General features: G+C 46.8%; 1 protein-coding gene across 1 annotated transcript in view; it reads left to right on the forward strand.

Annotated features, from left to right (window-relative positions):
* The first annotated feature begins 9827 nt into the window (after positions 1-9827).
* Positions 9828-19068, forward strand: part of LOC306646483 (putative adhesion G protein-coupled receptor E4P) — a 35654-nt gene continuing 26413 nt past the window's right edge. Inside the window, exons 1-3 of the mRNA XM_079115083.1 lie at positions 9828-9943; positions 11164-11213; positions 18302-18386. Of these exons, the coding sequence (XP_078971209.1) occupies positions 18356-18386 (31 nt within the window). The 5' untranslated portion in view covers positions 9828-9943; positions 11164-11213; positions 18302-18355. The remainder of the gene's footprint in view (positions 9944-11163; positions 11214-18301; positions 18387-19068) is intronic.

Consider the following 19068-nt stretch of genomic DNA (forward strand, 5'->3'; position numbering starts at 1 on the left):
CCCCACCGTGCTTAGGCAGAGGCTTCTTTCACACAGACACTTAACAGGATTAAACTGGTAAGTGGGAGCTGTTGGTGGAACAGAGTTCCAGGGCTTCCTGGAGAGAAGCACTGGCTGAAAACACCCTTTGTAAAGTGCCCTGGTTTCCAGGGTGTCCAGGTAACAGACAGTTCCCTTGTTTTTTACAGAAACTTTCTTAGGGCTTGGGTAGGATTCTCTGCTCAGAAAGTTACCAGCACCTGTTCTTCAAATCTTGGGTGCTCAGGGGAGAGAAGAAGGGGGTGAGAATTTAGATTGTAGACATCCTTCCTTCAATGGGCACTGGGAAACCCTCCTACTGAAAGTGTGGTCCACAGACCAGCAACATCACAGCACTGGAGAGCTTGCTGGCAAATCAAGGCCCACGTCAGACTCCACCCCAGATCTACTAGCTCAGAGCCACGCCTCCTGGGATCACCTGCCAATGCGATCCCAGGAGTGCGGGGGGGGGGGGGGGGGGGGGGGCGCCTGGCTCTCCTTGCAGTGCTTGACAGAGTTCCACTGAAGGATGATTGCAGAGACTCATCCTAAAAGCATTGCATGCCAGCTGTATGCCTCCCTAGCTTGGATGTTATTCTGTGCAGTTTTCCTAATGATATATTACTCACTTCCGTCTGGGGATCTTGCTAGAGGTGATGGAAATAATTCTACAAATTTCCAGAAAAACATCATGGAGACAAAACACATGTTGAAACCCTGTGATGTTAACCTCACTACAGGAGAATGTTTTTATTATGTTAAAAATCAAACACTGCATTTATTGGCACAGCCAGAACCTGTTGGGGCACAGAAACTTATAGATAACAACATTTCCCCAAGTTCTAAGCACAAAGCACCTCCCACAGTAGGTACTAGATATGGACCAGCTTATTTTATCAATGGCAAGCCCTGGTACCCCCCTAAAGGCAAGCCCTTAGAGAAGGTAGATATAGATCTCCCCCTGTCTCCTACAGGGTGGTTTAATCCAGATGATGGTTTTGTTTATGTGTGGTGGTAAGGTAAATGAATAAGGTTTCACAACATTCCTTCCTTCCTACAAAGAATATGTCACCCCTATAATAAACATTGGTACATAATAACCATTGGGACCGCTGCCCTCCTGTAGCCCTTAACTCAGCAATTTAGATATTAACCAGAAGGACCTAGTAGAGATGGTCACATGACATTATTTTATCACTTTACCACAAAAGTAATAAGAATAATCTTAGGTCACATAGAGTTTAGATATTAAGGAAATAAACATTGTATTAGCTCATTGACGTAGTTAGATATGCTTAAAACAATTGTGATTAGGTAAGGATGATCTGTAAGGTTACTGTTTTCTCATAATCTTTCGGTAAAAAAATTTCTGCCTATACTTTGGAAACTTCTTTGATTTTATTAATCATAAGCCTGTCATCATAGCCTGATGAAAAATGTATATAAACCCAGCCTTCCCCAGAATAAAGTGGGATTGATTGCACCAGAACTAGAGTCTGTGTCTTTCATTCTCCATCCATCGCCGACGCTGTCTCCCCGCGCCCGGTTTACCAGTGTGGAGCCCATGGACTCCTGCTAGGGCTGGACTCCGGCACAGGAGACGTGGGTAAAGTGGGCCAGGACATTCCTCTGCTCATGCTGATAGCAGGGCTTATCCTGGAAGCCAGAGGAAAGCCTTCTTGAATTCGAGCCTTTGCACCTGCCTTCTCTTCCTTGGAAACTGACCCCCTCAAACTGCTAATTTCCACCTCCTGAGTCTTGCTTTAATCACACTTCTACGAGGAAGAATTCTCTGCATCTGCTGAGGCAGGAATCGTCTTTGTATGCCCCTTTGAACATCATGTTTTCTCACCCTATATTGTAATTTTCCCTTTATTGGGCATTTCCAACTTCAAATGTGTCACCAGCAGGATGGAGATTGTGCTGAGTGACATTGGATGTTGGACCGTGTGATCACAGGAAACTCAGCAGGTGGAGCCTCTGCTATTCTCAGTGGTTACCATGCGGGAGTCTGGTCTGATGGCTGTTTATAAACAGGGCTTCCTGCAAACCATGTTGGCTTGTGTTCAGAGCGCTCAAGGCAGAGGTGACAGAGATAAGGGACACGGGCGCAGTTGATGGCAGTCACTCATGGCCAGTGGTGGTAGGCCGAGCGTGTCCTGGGCTCCGAGTGTGGTCTCTGCCGCCCACACCCCTTCCTCCTGCCTGGAGCCTGGGCTTGCACCTGCGGCTGGCCTTGGCCAACAGACTGTGAGCAAGTGTGGCTCAGGCAGAAGTTTCCACACCGCGCGCGCTTCCCTGCCGCCTTGTCCCCTCTGCATCCTCACCTGGGGGTGAGAGCGCGCCCAAGCTCACCTGTGGGCGCGCCGGAGAGCCGGGCATTCCGGTTACTCAAGCCCAGCGCAGTCAGCAGCTTGGCAGCCCCGCGGGGCCACCGAGTCGCGGGGTCCTTCTTGGGGACGCTCAGCCTCCAGTGGTTCGCTGCGAGGCAGTATTTGCAGCAACTGCGAAGGACACAGCAGGCGGCCAACCGACTGCGACTGCGGCGTCCTGCCTTTGGCAGAGGCGCTTGGAACTGAGAGGCGGGGTCTGGCTTCGTTTCCTGGGAACCGGCAGGAGCGACAGTCCTTCCATTAACCAAGGGTCTGGCGCCTCTCCGCTTTCACATGTTGGTCCAAAATGCTGTCGCCTTCAGGAACTGTGGGTTTCCAAGGCAAGCCGTGACCGCAACCACAAGAAATCTTGTTTTAAAAAGTTTAATAGTACAAATGTCTGGGGTACCGAGTGACAACTCCGTACGTGCGCACTGTGTGCAGTGATCATCTCAGGGCAGTGGATGTTCCTCTTCATGAAACGTAACATTTCACTACCGGCTGATGATTGTGCACCTTGATACCGCACAGCGCGATATTTCAATACACGTATGCAGCCTATTGAGATATCACACGGTGCCGTATCAATTCGTACAATTATCAGACGGTAATGTATCAAATCAGGTGGCTAACATTTCCTCTTCCTTAAACATTTTTAAAGAAACCTTTAGAAAGTTACGTAATGATTGTACATGCTTATGGGGCCTTTCTTTTTAAATCAGTGCATCACTATTATACCCTAACGCAGGGTTGGTGGTGACACTCACACATGCAGGGAGCAGTGTGGTCAGTCGGTGCCAAGCTCCTCCCCTCGCCTGCTCCCCCTTCCACTTCCTCCCTGTGGCTGTTCTCCTATTTTCAAGAGATCCCCGTTTTAAAATTCCTTCTCTCTCTCTAGCTTCTGCACTTGAGAGAAAAATTTGATCCTTGATTTTCTGGGTCTGGTTTTTTTCACTTAGCCTGATGTTCTCCAGTTCCGTCCATTGACTGGCAAATGCTGTACTTTCATTCTTCCTTATGACTGAGTAATATTCTGTTGTGTACATATACCACATTTTCTTTATCCATTCATCTGTTGATGGGCACCGAGGCTGGTTGCATAACTTGGCTATTGTGAATTGTGCTGCTGTAAACATTGAAATGCAGCTCTCACTGTAGTGTTCTCATTTTTAGTTATTTGGGATCAATATTGAGGAGAGGATTGATCAATATTGGGATCAATATTGGGTCATATGGTGATTCCAGTCCTAGTTTTTCGAGGACTCTCCATACTGCTTTTCAGAGTGGTTGCACTAATTTGCAGTCAGCCCCACCAGCCATGTCTGAGTAAACCTCTTCCCCACATCCTCACCAGAATTTATTATTTGCATTCTTGATGGTTGCCATTCTAACCAGGGGAGATGAAATCTCAGTCTATTTTGATTTGCACTTCTCTGATTGCTAAATATGTTGAAAATTTTTTCATATATTTGTTAGCAAGTTGCCTTTTTTTTTTTTTTTTTCTGTTGAGAAATATCTGTTTAGTTCATTTGCCCATTTACTGATTGGGTTGTTTTGTGCTAAGTTTTTGGAGTTCTTTATGTATTCTGCATATTAATCCCCTGCCAGAGAAGCAGCTGGCAAAGATCTTCTCCCATTCTGTAGGCTCTCTTCACGCCTTGTTTCCTTGCTCAGCAAGCTTTTGGTTTGATGTTGTCCCACTTACTGATTCTAGGTTTTATTTCTTGAGCTTTGATATTTCAGTACATGAGTACAATATGTACTGACCAAATCAGGGTAATCAGTGTTTTCATCTTCTCACCACGATTGTGTGCTTGGAGTCTTTGAGCTCCCCTAGTGCGGTTATTCAGGAAGCATATACACCCCATGCCGCAGAACTCCAGGACTTACCCCTGCTGACTGCGTTCTTCTACCCAGGACCACCTTCCATCCCCGCTCAGTCCCTGGTACTCACCACTGTGAATCCCAGGTTCTTCTTAACAGCCACGTGTAAGCGAGAACATGCTGTCTATCTTTCTGAGTCTGGCTTATTTCACTAACCATGATGTCCTCCAGTTCCGTCCGTGTTGCTGCAGATGGCGGGATTCTGTCCTGCTTTATGGCTGAATGGCACCCCACTGTGTATCTGCACCACGTTGGGTTGGGGTCAGCAGTTCTCATCAGTAGTGGGTGGGTGAGAGACTGGTGGCTTCCTTCGCCCCTGTGATCTCAATTGTCGCCACTAGAGGGGGGAAGAGACAACAGAACGGAAGGTTTCTCCCCTCCCAAATTCAATGGGACAGAGCTGCTGTTAAAACTTAGATCCCGCCAAATACAGGTTCCATTCACTGGAGAAATATTTGCTGAATGTCTACCCTGTGCTTTTATCTCTCAGAACATTAAAGTAGCTGAAAGTATCGAAAAATTGAAAAGATAGGGTTTTAGGACTCAAAGCATTAATATTTCATTAATCCCCAAACCAGAATTATTAAAATTGTACTTTCCTGGTTTTAATAGAAGTTAAACTCACCAATAATATTCTGAAAATCAACTGGAGGAAAAAAGTAACCGTTAAAAATACCGTTCAGCAGAGCACTCACTTAGCTGGGTTCCAGCCCCAGTTCCCCCAAATAAAATATGCTAAGCAGCCTTAAAAACGAAAGAAATCCTGCTATTTGCGGGAACACAGACGAACCTAGAGGACGCTCTGCTGAGTGAAAGAAGCTGCACAGAGAGGCAAATGCTGAGTGGGCTCACCTGCCTGTGGAACCTCAAACCTTGTGGAGGTCACAGAAATAGGGGCAGAGCTGACCGCAGAGTGGGTGGGGGCCAACCCCGGGGGGGCCTGTGGTCAGAGGGCAGAGGGCGGAGTCAGGGTGAGGGGCCCAGCCTCCCCACACAGCTCGGGGACTGCAGGTCACCATCGTGCAGGCTGGAAATTCGCCGGGAGAGGATTTCAGGGGTTTGCCAAAGGCACCGCACAAGACAGCCACGAGCAAGCCGGCTGCATCAGCTCTCCTGACTGTCTGGCCTGGCGTATCCAAACATCACGGGACAGCGCTACTTTCTATTTTTTGAGGACCCTCCAAATAAAGTTCTAGTTTTAATTTTTCGAGGGACCTCAAAAAGTTAAAAATGGAGCAACTGCCTGATCTGGCAATCCCACTACCACGTATGTAGCCAAAGGAACTGAGATTTGCTACACTCCCTTATTCACGGTATTCCAGGCCCCCAGAGTCAGGAGCACCAGCAGTGGAAGACTCCAGAAAGACAAATGTTTGAGGAGATAGTTGTTCATCTGGATTAACACCCCACACGATGTGGACGTGTGTTGGACCACCTCAGGGTGCCCCATAAATATGTGCACTTTAATGTTTCTATTGATTAAAATAAATTTAAACCCATCATCATATACATTTTAGGTATAAAGAATAGAAACAGACACGTTGAAATGCAGTGGTTTTGCCTCAGGTTCTGTAGTGACCTGCAAGGTCACTGTCAGGTCTTGGATTTGGATAGACTTTCCTGCATTGATTTTGGTATTTTAGAATATTGCCTTGGCAGAGAATCTGTTCTGAGTATTTATTTTTGGTGCCCCTTAAACTTTGTGGCTGAGGACCCTGGTGCCCTGTTCTGCCCCACAGTATGTTTCCAGGCAGATTTGCAGTCTGTTTTCCAGAAAACACACAGCATTCTTGGCGTTCTTACTGAACACCACCTGCTGCTAGTTTCTGTCCACCTGCCCATGAGCAAGGATGTGCAGGACGGGCAGAGGGAATCCCTGGTGTCTGAGCAGCAGTCGTGGTGGTTGGCTCAAGCAGCTGGGCCGGGTTGGTCTGGAGTCCCTTTCCCCCTTGACACCTTGTGAACACCTTCTCAACTCCTCAGGACTTTGAGGACGCTACTTTTTGGATGGCTGCAGGGTCATCAGTCCAAACACCACTATGTAGTTCACCACTGTCCGATTTTTCAGAGCCATAAACAACACTGCAAAGGGCATCATTGGGTTAAAATTTGAAGACCTTCCTAATAGGGTCACCGGAGAGGAAGCTGATGTGCATCCCTCAGTGACTGATTAAAGAGAGACATTTATAGCTCTGCACAAGCTGCCGAAACTTCCTCGAAGTGCAAACAGCAGGCTGTTAGAAACGTGGTAATTTGAGTTTACTTAAGGAACTGAAATCGGGATCTCCAAGAGACACCTACACTCCCACATCCAGAATATTGGACATCTCCATGTCCACAACAGCAAGAACTGGAAGTGACCCGCGTGTCCATCACCTGCTGACTGCATAAAGAAAGCTTTCCCCGGCTCACAGAAAAGCTTTCTGTTATCAGCTCCGAGCCCTCCGGTTGCCTTCCTGACTTGACATTTCCGCCGATCCTGCTTGAAGTCAGGGATCTTCTATTTTCAGATTAGAAGATTGCCCTCAGGTGTTGCTTTATTGTGTCTCCCGCTGGGATCCTTGCCTGACTGGTCTCTGTGGCTCTGTTGCCTGCAGCAGACGGAGGTCACTGATCGGGCTAGTAATGTTTGTGGGCTGAGGACACCCAGGAAAGAGAACGAGGATCTGCTGTGTGGCAACGAGACGTGGTTCTGCTACTCTGCCTCCTGGGTGGCCACCTTTGTTGTTAGAGGTAATGGTATGAGTCACGAGGCCATCCAGATGGGGCCCTTTGGCTTAAGTTTCCAAAAAAACAGTGACTCTACATCAATTTTGTTAATAACACTTCTACAGTCACGGGTATATAACGTTTGGCCATGGATACGACGGTGGTCCTGAAAGGCCTATAAGTGCAGCACAGCAACTACTCAGACAGCACTTCATCAGGCATTAACAGCTCCTTGTGATGACTTGGGTGGAGGGAGCCCGTGCCTGGGTGCAGGCACCCACCACGCCATTTCACTCCAGGGACTGTAGCACCTTGGGCACACACCCAGAGCAGCAGAAGGGCCACCATTTCCACTTCCGCCCGCCCGTGCCCCATAGCAACCTTACACACTTGACCACTGGGGGTCACTCTCTTCCTGAAACGTGCTGATGTCAGAGACTCAGGCTGAGTGTTGAGTGGATACCTTCATCTAGGTGGAGGACGTGCCTCCTGAGAGGGTCCCATGACATGGAAGGGGTTCACATAATCCTGACATGTGGGAGACCATGGTGGGGGAGGAGCTTTGGGGAGGACAACCCAGAGTTGGTTAAAGTGAAGCTGGAGATGCCTATTTTTGGAAATATCCAGTAAACAAACAAGTGTGTGCATTTGTAGCTCAGGAGACCACGGTGGGAGAAGTGCATTAGAAAACCATTGGCATACAATTTATACATAGAAGGCAAATGGAAGTGGACCTTCAGTGTTGACCTTGACAGTGACCTTGATGAGGACAGTTTCTTTGCAGTGGTGCAGGCTAAATCCTGAGCAGAGTGAATTTGAGGAGAGAATGGGATGTGAAAGGGTAGATATAGCAAGGTTTGCCAGCTCCTTCCGAGAGTTTTCTACAAAGTGGAAAAAAGAAATGACCAACACTTTTGCATCCTAACTCCAGCTTGCTGGATGACTTTGGGAAACCCCTTACCTCTCTGTATCTCAGTTCCTGTACCTGAAAAATGAGTTTCTAACATTGTTAAGAGTGAAACGAGTTAGTATGCAAGGTCCACTGAACAGTGCCAAGGCACATAGCGAGCACTGAATAAAGATGCTTCATGCAACACCTTGAATTATCTTGACGTTTGTCCAATCCTTATCTTTTCCTTTTTCTGTCTCAATTTCTTAGGATGTGGCTATACTCAGCAGGTCAGAAATGTTGGCTTGGTCTGTCAGGCACACCTGGTCCCTGCTCCACACAGCAGCCACTGGGCAATGGAGTTATCTGAGGGTTTGCTGTTCATATGTCTGGGGGTTGATTCTGGTGATGGCTGAGGCCTCAGCGGGTGCCTCTGTCTACAGCACCCACACATGATCTTTCCATGTGGCTGCCTGGCTTCCTCACAACATGGTGGCTGCCTCCCAACCACAAGGTCCAAAGGAAGAAGTGGAAGCTACTACTGTCTTAAGATCTGAAAGATTTAAGTTGGAAGTTTGCTTAGAGTATCTTCCATCATTTCCTATTAGCCAAGGAGTCAGAGAGCCCAGATTCAAGGAGAAGGGACATAGACTTCAGCTACAGAGAGGAGTGTCAAAGAGCATGTGGCCATGTTTTAATACCACCCGAGACACCAAGCACACCTGGCAGGAGAGATCTGTGTGAAACACAGGTGACAATCTAACCTACAGGCAAGATTCCATTGCCACCCAGGAGCCTGCAGGAAAGAACATTTGGAAGATACACTAAACAGGACCATTCTGGCTGCCATTCTGTAGGACTCGATGCTGGACTATGCTCGATTCTTCGACTCTGTACCTGCAGGGCGGAACACCTGTACCACATTCCCAGCCAGTCCACATGCCAAGTCTCACTCTTGCAAGTGACTGGGGTTTTGATGAGAAACAACTCTTTATCAAAGATGGGCAAAGGAGGAAGTGTCATTTGTGTTTTGTGCTTCAGGACCACTTGGTGAAATGATGGTACTTCTGCTTTTCTGGAAATGTGGTTTCCTCTTTCCTGACAGTTGATAAGAAAGGTTGGCTTCTGTTTAGAATGACTAGAGCCAATGGGAGGGTGTGGCTTAGTTGCTGACCTGGGAAGAAGCCACTGGCTGAAAATGAGGAGGGTTTAATGAGAGGACTACTTACTTAGGTGTGAGTAGGTGCCTAGGAAATGGGTTCAGCAGTGTGTGTGTTGGATCCTGCCTCTCCTTGGCCTGAAGGGGTAAGGGGATGGAGTTACAGCAATGCAGAGGGAGATTTACTCTGCAAGTGAAGAATCCAGCCATGCTCAAGTGTGCAGTTCCTGTAGGGAAAGGGAAGTTGGGGAATGAACACCCCCATCTTTTGCCCCTCCAGTCCCCTGTCCTTCCAGTGCTTCCATTGACCAAACACAGCTGCCAGACAGCACATGAGGGGCCAGTGATGCAATCTGTAAAGGACAACCTCTCAGGTCACAGAGCAGGGCGCAGAGGGTGCAGAGGGCGCAGAGGGCGGAGAGCAGATTATTTTTCACAATCGTCCCAAGTGAAGTGTTGCCCAATTGCTAAATTCTGAGACGTGACTATATTATATCAAACCATTCCTAGACCAAGTATTTGCTCCCTGAGTTTGTGAAATGGACCATGATTCTGTGATGGTGACAGATGCTGTACCAAGGCAAGGTGAAATGCCCAGAGTGGAGTTTGGAGAGGAAGGTCCTCAGCAGGGTCTCAGCAGATTGTCAGCAGATCTTATCTGCTGGCTTCTGCATTTGTTATCTCTTTGTTTCTTCACTGGCTCATGAATCACTCTACTGAGTCTATATCTTTCTTGGTGGCCTTGCATTCAAATTCTCAAGACAGACAAGGTGAGCTGATCAGTCTGTTGGTACCAGTAGAGACCACTGTTCCAAGAAGGACTTCCCTGCTTTATTGGTTGACATTTGGACCAACTCATGGTCCCATAGCTGTGGTTGGGAGGTGATGTCCAACAGTACCATGGCTGATGATGTATGTACAAAGAACTCCTTCCAGTCCACCATGGGAAGTGGACCAGTTAGCTTGGGCTTTGTAACAAATCACCCTCCTGATTTTTACCTTATTTATTTTTTGTTCATGATTTTGTGGGTAGGGATAGACATTTGTTCTGAGGTGGACTGGCTCGGATGGCCTGTGATGGGCTCTTTCATGTGTCTGTGGCCATTTGGTGGGTTATGGAGTTGAAGGAATTGCTTGACATGGCCTCACTCACACAGCTGGGGGTTGGCAGGCTGGCCACTCGAGGGAGGGCAGCTGGGGAATGTGCATTGATTCTCTTCCTTGTGGCCTCCTGCAGGAAAGCACTTTTTGCATCCTGTCAACTCTTGTTTCATTGGTCAGAGCCAATCATGTGGCCAAGCTTAGGTCACGGTGGTGATAACCATGCTCAGTACAGAATCCAACCCTCTTCAGTAAAGAATCCAACCCGTGCCGTTCAAACGTGACACAGCAAACACTCTGAGAGTTGCATGGAGGTGCTGATTGCCAGCCAAGAGATTGTATGAATGTTTTATTGCATTGACTCATTAATGTACATAAAGAAGTGGGAAACAGAGATGAAGACATTACTGTCAGGAATAACAAGGCATGTTTCCTTAATGTTCAGGACTAGGAGTAAATCACAAGGGGTGTCTGCCATATTTGTGCTGGAATTTACTAAAATATGAATAAGACCAAAGTTTCCCAACCCCACTCTACAGACCAGTGAAGTAATTTACCAGCCTAATTGATAGGTGTGATTATATTGGGTGGGCTACCTCAACGGCCAAGGACATGTACAAGTACTGGGGTATTTCCTCAAAATGATAACTTACAAAAGTGATCATGGGTGTCAGGTGATACAAAGATGCTCTGTCTCCCTCCCTGGCTCTGCCCTTCTATTCTCACATTAAGAATTAAACTAAAGGAGCCTCTTCAAAGTTGGACTCATTTCCTTGGAATTGACGGGAACTCACCTCAGTTATTATCTGGTTTTCCTCATTGAATACCATCACCATTTTCAAATTTATTTCTGAGGCCCTTTGAATCCATCTGGGAAATGCAATTACTTAACTTACTGTGAGGGAAGAGAGAACTAATGAGTTTTGCATTATATTAAATGCCCCAGCAAACAACCCGGCCCTTTTACCCAACCACAGGATTCCTTGGGAAACTGCTCAAGATAAGTAGTGGTGTGCTTCCTCTTTTGCTAGCACTGAGAAGTTACCAGACTGGGTGAGGAGCAGGACCTTCTGTCTTTGAGGTAAGTGGATCCTGGTTCAGTGACTTCCCATGGAAAATAGATGATGTTCGCTTGTGATCTTGGCTGGCTCTGGAAGTTTCAAGCAGGAACTTCCAGCCCGTTTTGCATTAGCTCTTTGAAGTTTCTATGTGGGTGTCTGCCTCACCTCTCTCTCCCTTCTGCTTGGTCAAGGAATGTGGGTGTTGTTATGGGGGAGTGTGGAGCTACCCTGGCATGTTCAAGGTGGATCATGCACTAAGGGGCTTAAGGTGAGTTGAGATGACAAGGCTGGCAGGGAGAAGAGTCTAAAGCAAACGTCATTAGAGCCAAGCTGTTTAAATGAGGAAAGCAGGATTGAAGCGTCAAGTCTACTGAGGTCAGGTGATGAACCCGCAGCTTTTCATGTACCTCACTCTGTATCAACATATTGATACCGCCGTTTACTGGTGATGAGTCCTGCTTCCCCAGGTGAAGTATATGCCAGCAGAGAAGCTTGCCAAGACAAGCGTAGAGTAGAAAGTTAAGCTTTATTAAGGAAAAGTAAAAGCAGACTTCTCCCTGGTGGAAGAAGGGGACCCAAAGGCAGAATCCATCAGATGAGCATATCTCGTTCTTTTTATAGGTTTTATCCTCCCATTCTTTCCCCCTTATCTCTTTCCTTCCTGCCTACATGATTAGGCCCGGTTTTGCATAAAGTGAGAAGGGATGGGCAGAGGGAGGGCCAAGGTGATTCAGGCAGGTAAGGGCCAGGGGGCATCAATTAGCATCTCCTTGCCTGTAGTCCCTGACAGGGCAGGTAAACTTGGTTATCAGTGGGCTCTGCAGGTCCTTGACATTCCACTCTCCCAGGGCAGTCTCCAACTTCCAGAGGCAGATGGCCTTCATGGCCCCCATTTCCTCAATCTGACCCAATCCCCTATTTCTACACTAACCACCCATTCCCAATTCTGGCTTCAATATCAGGAAAATGAAATGCTAGGGTCACTTGGAAGGCAGTGCCCTTTATTCATGGACAGAGACATTTACAGGCTAAGGTCTTTCAACTGGCTGGTGAGGTCCCCCTGGAGGGGTGGTTGTGAAGTCAGCCTGGTGGGTCACAATAAGCCCTGCAATGAGTGGAAATAAAAGGATTGTAGTTATAAAGCATCACAGGCTGCAGGCAGAGAGGCCCATTCTGCTAAACTTGGTTCAGTTCTCTCTGTCTCTATTGTGTAAATGAATCTTCTTTTTTTGGGCTGTACATGGCATTGATCCCAGGGCCTCACACACGCTGGGCTAGCATGCAACCACTGAGCTATGTGCCCAGCCCTGTGAAATGGAATTTTTGCCTGGGATCATGGCCCCAAATCTTTCCAAACTGGCATGGTGAAGGGCCTCAGCTGTTCTGACTTCTATTGTCAGAAAACACTCGCTTTAGTTAGTTAGATTGGTTTAGATGAGGGCTCAGGAAAGAAGTGTCTGCATCTGGACAAGGACCTTTTAAAACCCACAGCACATTTTAGAGTAGTTCTTTCTGAGGAGAAGAGAAGCATGAATCCTGAAGGGATTGCCTTGAAGGGCACTGCCTTCCAAGCGACCCTAGCATTTCATTTTCCTGATATTGAAGCCAGAATTGGCGACAGGCAGTTAGTGTAGAAATAGGGGATTGGGTCAGATTGAGGAAATGGGGGCCATGAAGGCCATCTGCCTCTGGAAGTTGGAGATTGCCCTGGGAGAGTGGGTGAGGGGTGGGGAGGCCCGTGGTGTGCCCAGCTCAACTCCAGGGACAGGATGCAGTATCTGGGGTCCATTCAGATGCTACTGTCCCATGCAGAGTGCCAGCTGGTGCCTCCTGGGCTCTGTGTTGGGGAATAGTGAGTGTGGGTTCCTCCAGCCAGAGCATGGGGTCTAGGCTTCCCCTTGGTCAGCATCTGGCCCTCAGGGACGCCGTCCTGCTTGAGCTCTGGAGCTCCAGCAGGCCTTGTCCGAGTCTTAGCTTGGGGTCTTCCTAGCAGTGTGACCTTGAAGCAAGGGATGTAGTTTCTTTGAACCTTGATTTCTTCACCTGGCGAGTGGTGAGATAAATTAAGATCTCCATCAGAAGACAGTTGTGAGATTTCAATGACAGAAAACTCATCTTATTAAATACTTTGTAACTAAGCACTTAATAAGGTGCTTGGCCCATCTGGTGGAGCTCTGGAAATGATTTAATGTGTGGTACTATAAAGGTTGAGAGAAATATCTGTAGCAAAATTTGATTTACATGCAAGATTCTAACACAAGATGCTGTTGGCTTGAGCATCAAGAACCAGGGATTCCAGCTGGGCTTGGTGGCATGAGCAGGAGACTGAGGTCAGAGGATGGCAAGTTTGAGGCCACCCTGGGCAACTTAGTGAGACTCTGTCTCAAAATAAAGAAATATGTAAGAAGAGGGATGGGGATGTGGCTCAGTGGTAGAGAATTTGCTAGCATGCACGAGGTCCTTGGTTCCATCTCTGGTACTGCAAAATAAATAAAAAAGGGATTCCATGGGCGGGCCTTCTCAGGCCACTACTTTGTTCTGTATGGGTTTCATAGGACCCTTGTTAATTCTCATTTACACTAACAGTGAGTGAGGGATCAGTCTTTAGCATGAAAGTTGTGGCTGTAATTGGAGTCAGGGAAGGTATACGAGAGCTCTACATGACCATCACCATCACCATCAGCACCACCATCACCATAATCACCATCACACCACCATCACCACCACCATGATCACCACCATCACCATCACCATGATCATCACCATCACCATCACCACCACCATGATCACCACCATCGCCATAATCACTATCACACCACCATAATCACCATCATACCACCATCACCACCACCATGATCACCACCATCGCCATAATCACCACCATTACCATGATCATCACCATCACCATCACCATCACCATAATCACCACCATCACCACCACCATTACCACTATGATCACCACCATCACCACCACCACCACCATGACCCACTGTATCATATCTGCCATCACCATAGCCATCCTTCCCTCCTTCTCTACCATCATCATTATCACTAACCCCACCATTGCCATTAATGCCACATCGCCCATCATCACTACTGTCATCATCAGGACCATCACCACCACGGTCTCCATCACCATCACCATGGCCTGTCCTCTTCAGCACTTGCTAGGCAGACAGGAACCGCATGCTATGGAAGGTCGGCTCACTGAATCAGCTGGACGCTATGAACACCATGCTGTTTCTTAACTCCATTTCACAGATGAGGAAGCAAAGGCTGGGAGGCTGTTTATTCAGCTTTGTATTGATGTGACCAAAATACCTAACAAGAATCATTTAGAGGAAAATTTTATTTTGGCTCATGGTTTCAAAGGTTCTGCCCATGGTCCACCAACGTCATTGCTCTTGGCCCAAGGTAAGGCAGGACATCATGGCAGAAGGTGTGGTGGAGCACATGGCAGCCAGGAAGCAGAGAGCTCTGCTCCCCAGGGACAAGATATCAAACCCCGTGACCTACCTCCTCAGCCACACCCTACCTGCCTACAGTTACTGGCCAGTTAACCCACAGCAGTAGATTAATCCACGGATCAGAACACACCTCTCAAAATCTAATCATCTCATTTCTGAAAACTCTTGCATTGTCTCACACCTGAGCCTTTGGGGCACTCCTCATATCTGAACCTAACGGAGGCAAAGTCACGACTTCAGAACTTCTCAGCTGCAGCTGCAGATCGGGGGTGCGGGATTTCTCGTGCGCTGACGTTTGAGGTCATTGACCTGCCTGTGGCCAGCACCCAGTGGGTGATGCTCTGGGAGACAACTGCCTTATAAACAGGAGGGCTGAGATGGATCCAGAGAGTAAAGCAGAATGTACCCATCTGAACAGAAGCTGGAGGAGGAGAGCAGCCGAGGGAAGCCATTTCTAAAGTCATTTTGTCCCCCCCCCCAAAAAAAATTATTATTATTATTTGCTTATTGCTAAGGCAATGCACAAAATTCAGAATTATAGTTAATAAAAAGAAATTTGAAATCACTCATGCCATCTCCTGTTAGCAACTGTGGCATAAGTGTGCTTCGGTCATCCTGCTCTACGCCCTGTGCCCGATCTCAGGTGTTCTCAGCCTGGTCCTGAGAGTCTCTTATGGCACCATTGGAAGGTCACCAGTTGTTTGCACGGCCCTCATTCAAATGCTGTCCTCCGCTTGCGCTTTATCAGGCTGCTTCTTCCCCCTGCTTGCTAGGCTGCTTAGCTAGGTCTCCGTCAGTGGCTCCATCTGCTTCCACTTGATGGGATCATCAGGTGTGCATAGCACTTTATCTTTGCTAATGTGCAAAATGTATCCATTCACACTATCTCAGGAGGGTGCTTTTTAAATTTTAAAATGATATCCATGAGGCAAACCACAAGCCTTTCCCCACACTTGTTATTGGTGCTCTGTGGTTGTACATAATGGTGGCATTTGTCGTTACATTTCTGCGCCTGCAACACAACATAACAATACAACCTGGCCAGTCTCCCTCCCCGGTCCTTCCCTCCCCACCCCCAGTCCCTTTCCTCTACTCTGCTGGTCTCCCGTAGATTTTCATGAGTTCCACCCTCAACCTTTCTTTTCCCTTTTCCTCTCCAGCTTCCACGTTTGAGAGAAAACATAGGACCCTTGACTTTCTGAGTTTGGCTCATTTCATGTAGCGGATTGTGCTCAAGTTCCATCCATTTTCCTGCAAATGATGTAATTTCATTTTTCTTTATGGCTGAATAAAATGCCACACAATGCCTTTTAAAGTCTTTGAAAGGCTCATTGATAGTGAGGTAGAGTGTTTCTGCTTTTCTATCCTTTAGAAATGAACTTTTGAATATGAAAGATCTTCATTTGGTTCAAGATGCAAAGCAAATGGTGAAATGTGTTTCCTAGATCTGCAGCTCTTTCTCAATGGCAATTGTTTTGTGAATTCTTAGATTTGTTTCAGGAGTATCTTATGCAAACACAGAAGCATAATATGCATATGCATTCAGTGCATTTGTGTGTATGTATGTGTGACGTTGCATAGTGCATACACGCACATAGACCTCACTGAATACAGAGCACTAACATTTTTTGCAAAATGGGGGAGATATTTTTCCTGTTACATAAATATATTATTAATACATGTAAACCTATTTCTAATTGTTTACAGCATGCTAGCATTTTCTATATCATCTCTCCTATTTTTCACAAATGTTAGCATGTAAACTGCCTTTTGGTAAACATTTACTTAGCAGTGTATTTCCATGATCATCTCCCCCTCCCCCACACTTTCTTGTTCTGGAACTTTCTGAATGTGTACAAATGTAGCAACAATAGCACAGTGAAGCCCATGGATCTGTCCCCAGCCCCAGCAATGATCCGCTCCTGGCTGATCTTGTTTCCTCTTTATTCCCGCTTGCTCCCGCAAACATTCATTCTACCCAATTAATTTTTAGGTAAATTCTGGTCATGTTTTTATTTCACCTGCAAACATTTCAGCAGATATCTCTGAAAGGTCAGGACTCTTTAAAAATAGTCACTTAATCATGCTTACAGCTTCTTTGGAGCATCTGCAGGAATCAACAGATGAGGAAACTGGGATGAATTACCCTATGAAAATGGACATTCTTCTTATGAATCTTGTTCATGACTAGCATGTGGTAATGCCCATTAGTGGGTTCAGTGTGATATTTGCACACATGCAGATGGTGTGCACTGATCAGATCCAACTTCCTGTTACCTACCTCTCCCCATCTGCACCCCGCCTGACCTACCCCATGTTTGGGTCACCTTTTTCAGCTTCCACATGTGAGAGAACATATGTGGGACCGTCTTTCTGTGTCTGGTGTATTTCACTTAACGAAATATCCTCCCGTTCTGTCCATTTTACTGCAAACGACAGAATTCCACCCCTTGTTAGGGCTGAATGAGATTGCGTTGTGCACGTGGGCCACGCTTCTTTAATCATTCACCCACAGGCTCCATACCTTAGCTGTTGAGCAGAGACACAGCCTGCCCGGCAGCCAGCTGCCTTTCGGGTGTGCTGATGTCACTTCCTGTGGATACAGACTCCTGTGGATCACGTGGTAGATCTATTTTTAGTTTTTTGGGGGAACTGCCACACTGTTCTCCACATGGTTGTACTAATTACATTCCTACCAACAGTCTATGAATTCCTTTTTCTGTACAAGCTCACCTGTCTTCATTTATTTATTTATTTATTTATTTATTTATTTACTCCTTTATAACAGCCCTTCTAACTGGGGTGAGCTGACAATTGTCATGATATATCCAGACTTAAAACCTTGAAAATCAAGTTTTTGGTTTGGGTTTATTAAAATACTACAACTCATGATTTGTTTCCAAGTCTCTTTAAATCTAGGACCCTTGTCTATCTTACTATGACTATTATTTTTTTTGAAGATGAGAGTGGACCCCACAGGGTGGAGCTGAATGGTCATTGCCACAGCTGGGATGGGGCAGAGCCAGCAATAGGATGTGGGTCAAAGGGCACAAAGTTTCACGAGTTTCAGTTACACAGGGGGAATAAGTTTCAGAGAGGTATCCCACACAGCCTGGTGACTACGGTTAGTGATAATACCTGGTGTGTTTCCACCGTTGCTAAAAGTTGGGTTTCAAATGTTCTCATCATCAACAACGGTAAGTAGGTGAGGGGTGGGTCTGTTCCTTGTGTCGATTTAACATGTACAATGTACACACCCATTGAAACATCAGGTGCTCTGTTGTTACATTTCTAGCATTAAAAATTAAAAATTAAGTGGCAAATAAATGATCGCTATGTACCAAGAAAAGAATCTTGAATTTTCTACAGTATGAAAAATGCTAACTGCAGTTTTGGACTGGGATTTTAAATTCCTGCAGAACATTACTGGCATGCATCCATCACTGGCCAGTAGGAGACTGGTCTCCTATGACCCACGCTGTGAGCTCAGCGTTGCGGCGTTTATCCCTGGAGACAGTTTCTAGAAGCAGAATGATGGGCCCAGAGAGTGAGGAGTTGAAGGGTCATGGTGGGCGCTGGCCATCTGGCTTGGCAACTCCGCGACCCTCAGGAGCTCGTTCTCACAGGATCTCTCATTGCAGGAGACCTGCCTTGTCCCGGGAGGCCCTTGACCGTGCTCCGGGGGGCCCAGTGCAATGGGAAGCCGGTGGCTGGCCCTGCTCTCAGGTGAGTGCGGCAGAGGGTTCTCGCTCCCCGTGCCTGAAGTCCTAGCTTTGTTTTCTCCTCTAAATTTGTCACTTCTCCAGGTCTGGCTGCACGTGCTTTGACCTCGCATTCCAAATTCCTAGGCGGGATCCCCAGAGTAGGACTGAAAGGGAACCCTTCCAACAAATGGTTCTGGGGCCACTGCAAACCCAGAGTAGACCAAGCATCACAAAACCTTGACCGGAAGTTCACATTTTATACAAAAAACCAAAACAAAACAAAAAACAAACCCTCAAAATAAGTCCCCGGGATACATGCAAAAAAGAAAGGTAAAATTTTAGGGGGAAAACACCAAGAGAAGATCTTCAGGAGGTAGAACCACACAAGGTGTCCTTGGGCTCGACACTGAAATGCATTTTGTGAATGAGAGATGATTGATGAAGCAAGTGTCAACATGCAGAGAAGACCTTGCTTTGCAAAGACACAGCTAAAAGGGTGAGAGACAAGTTGCGGGCTGGGAAATACTTGCGTCCTGTGTAACTAACAAAGATTAGTATCTGGAATATATAAAGAGTTCTCAAGATGCAGTTAAAAATCCATTTTGAAAGGGGCAGAGTCATGAAAAGACATTTCACTGAAAGGTCATATAGGAGGCAAATGAATGCATGCAATTGTGCTTGATATCCTTGGCCATTTTGGGAGG

This window comes from Sciurus vulgaris (assembly GCF_902686455.1).
Source record: "Sciurus vulgaris genome assembly, chromosome: 16".
Taxonomy (NCBI): domain Eukaryota; kingdom Metazoa; phylum Chordata; class Mammalia; order Rodentia; family Sciuridae; genus Sciurus; species Sciurus vulgaris.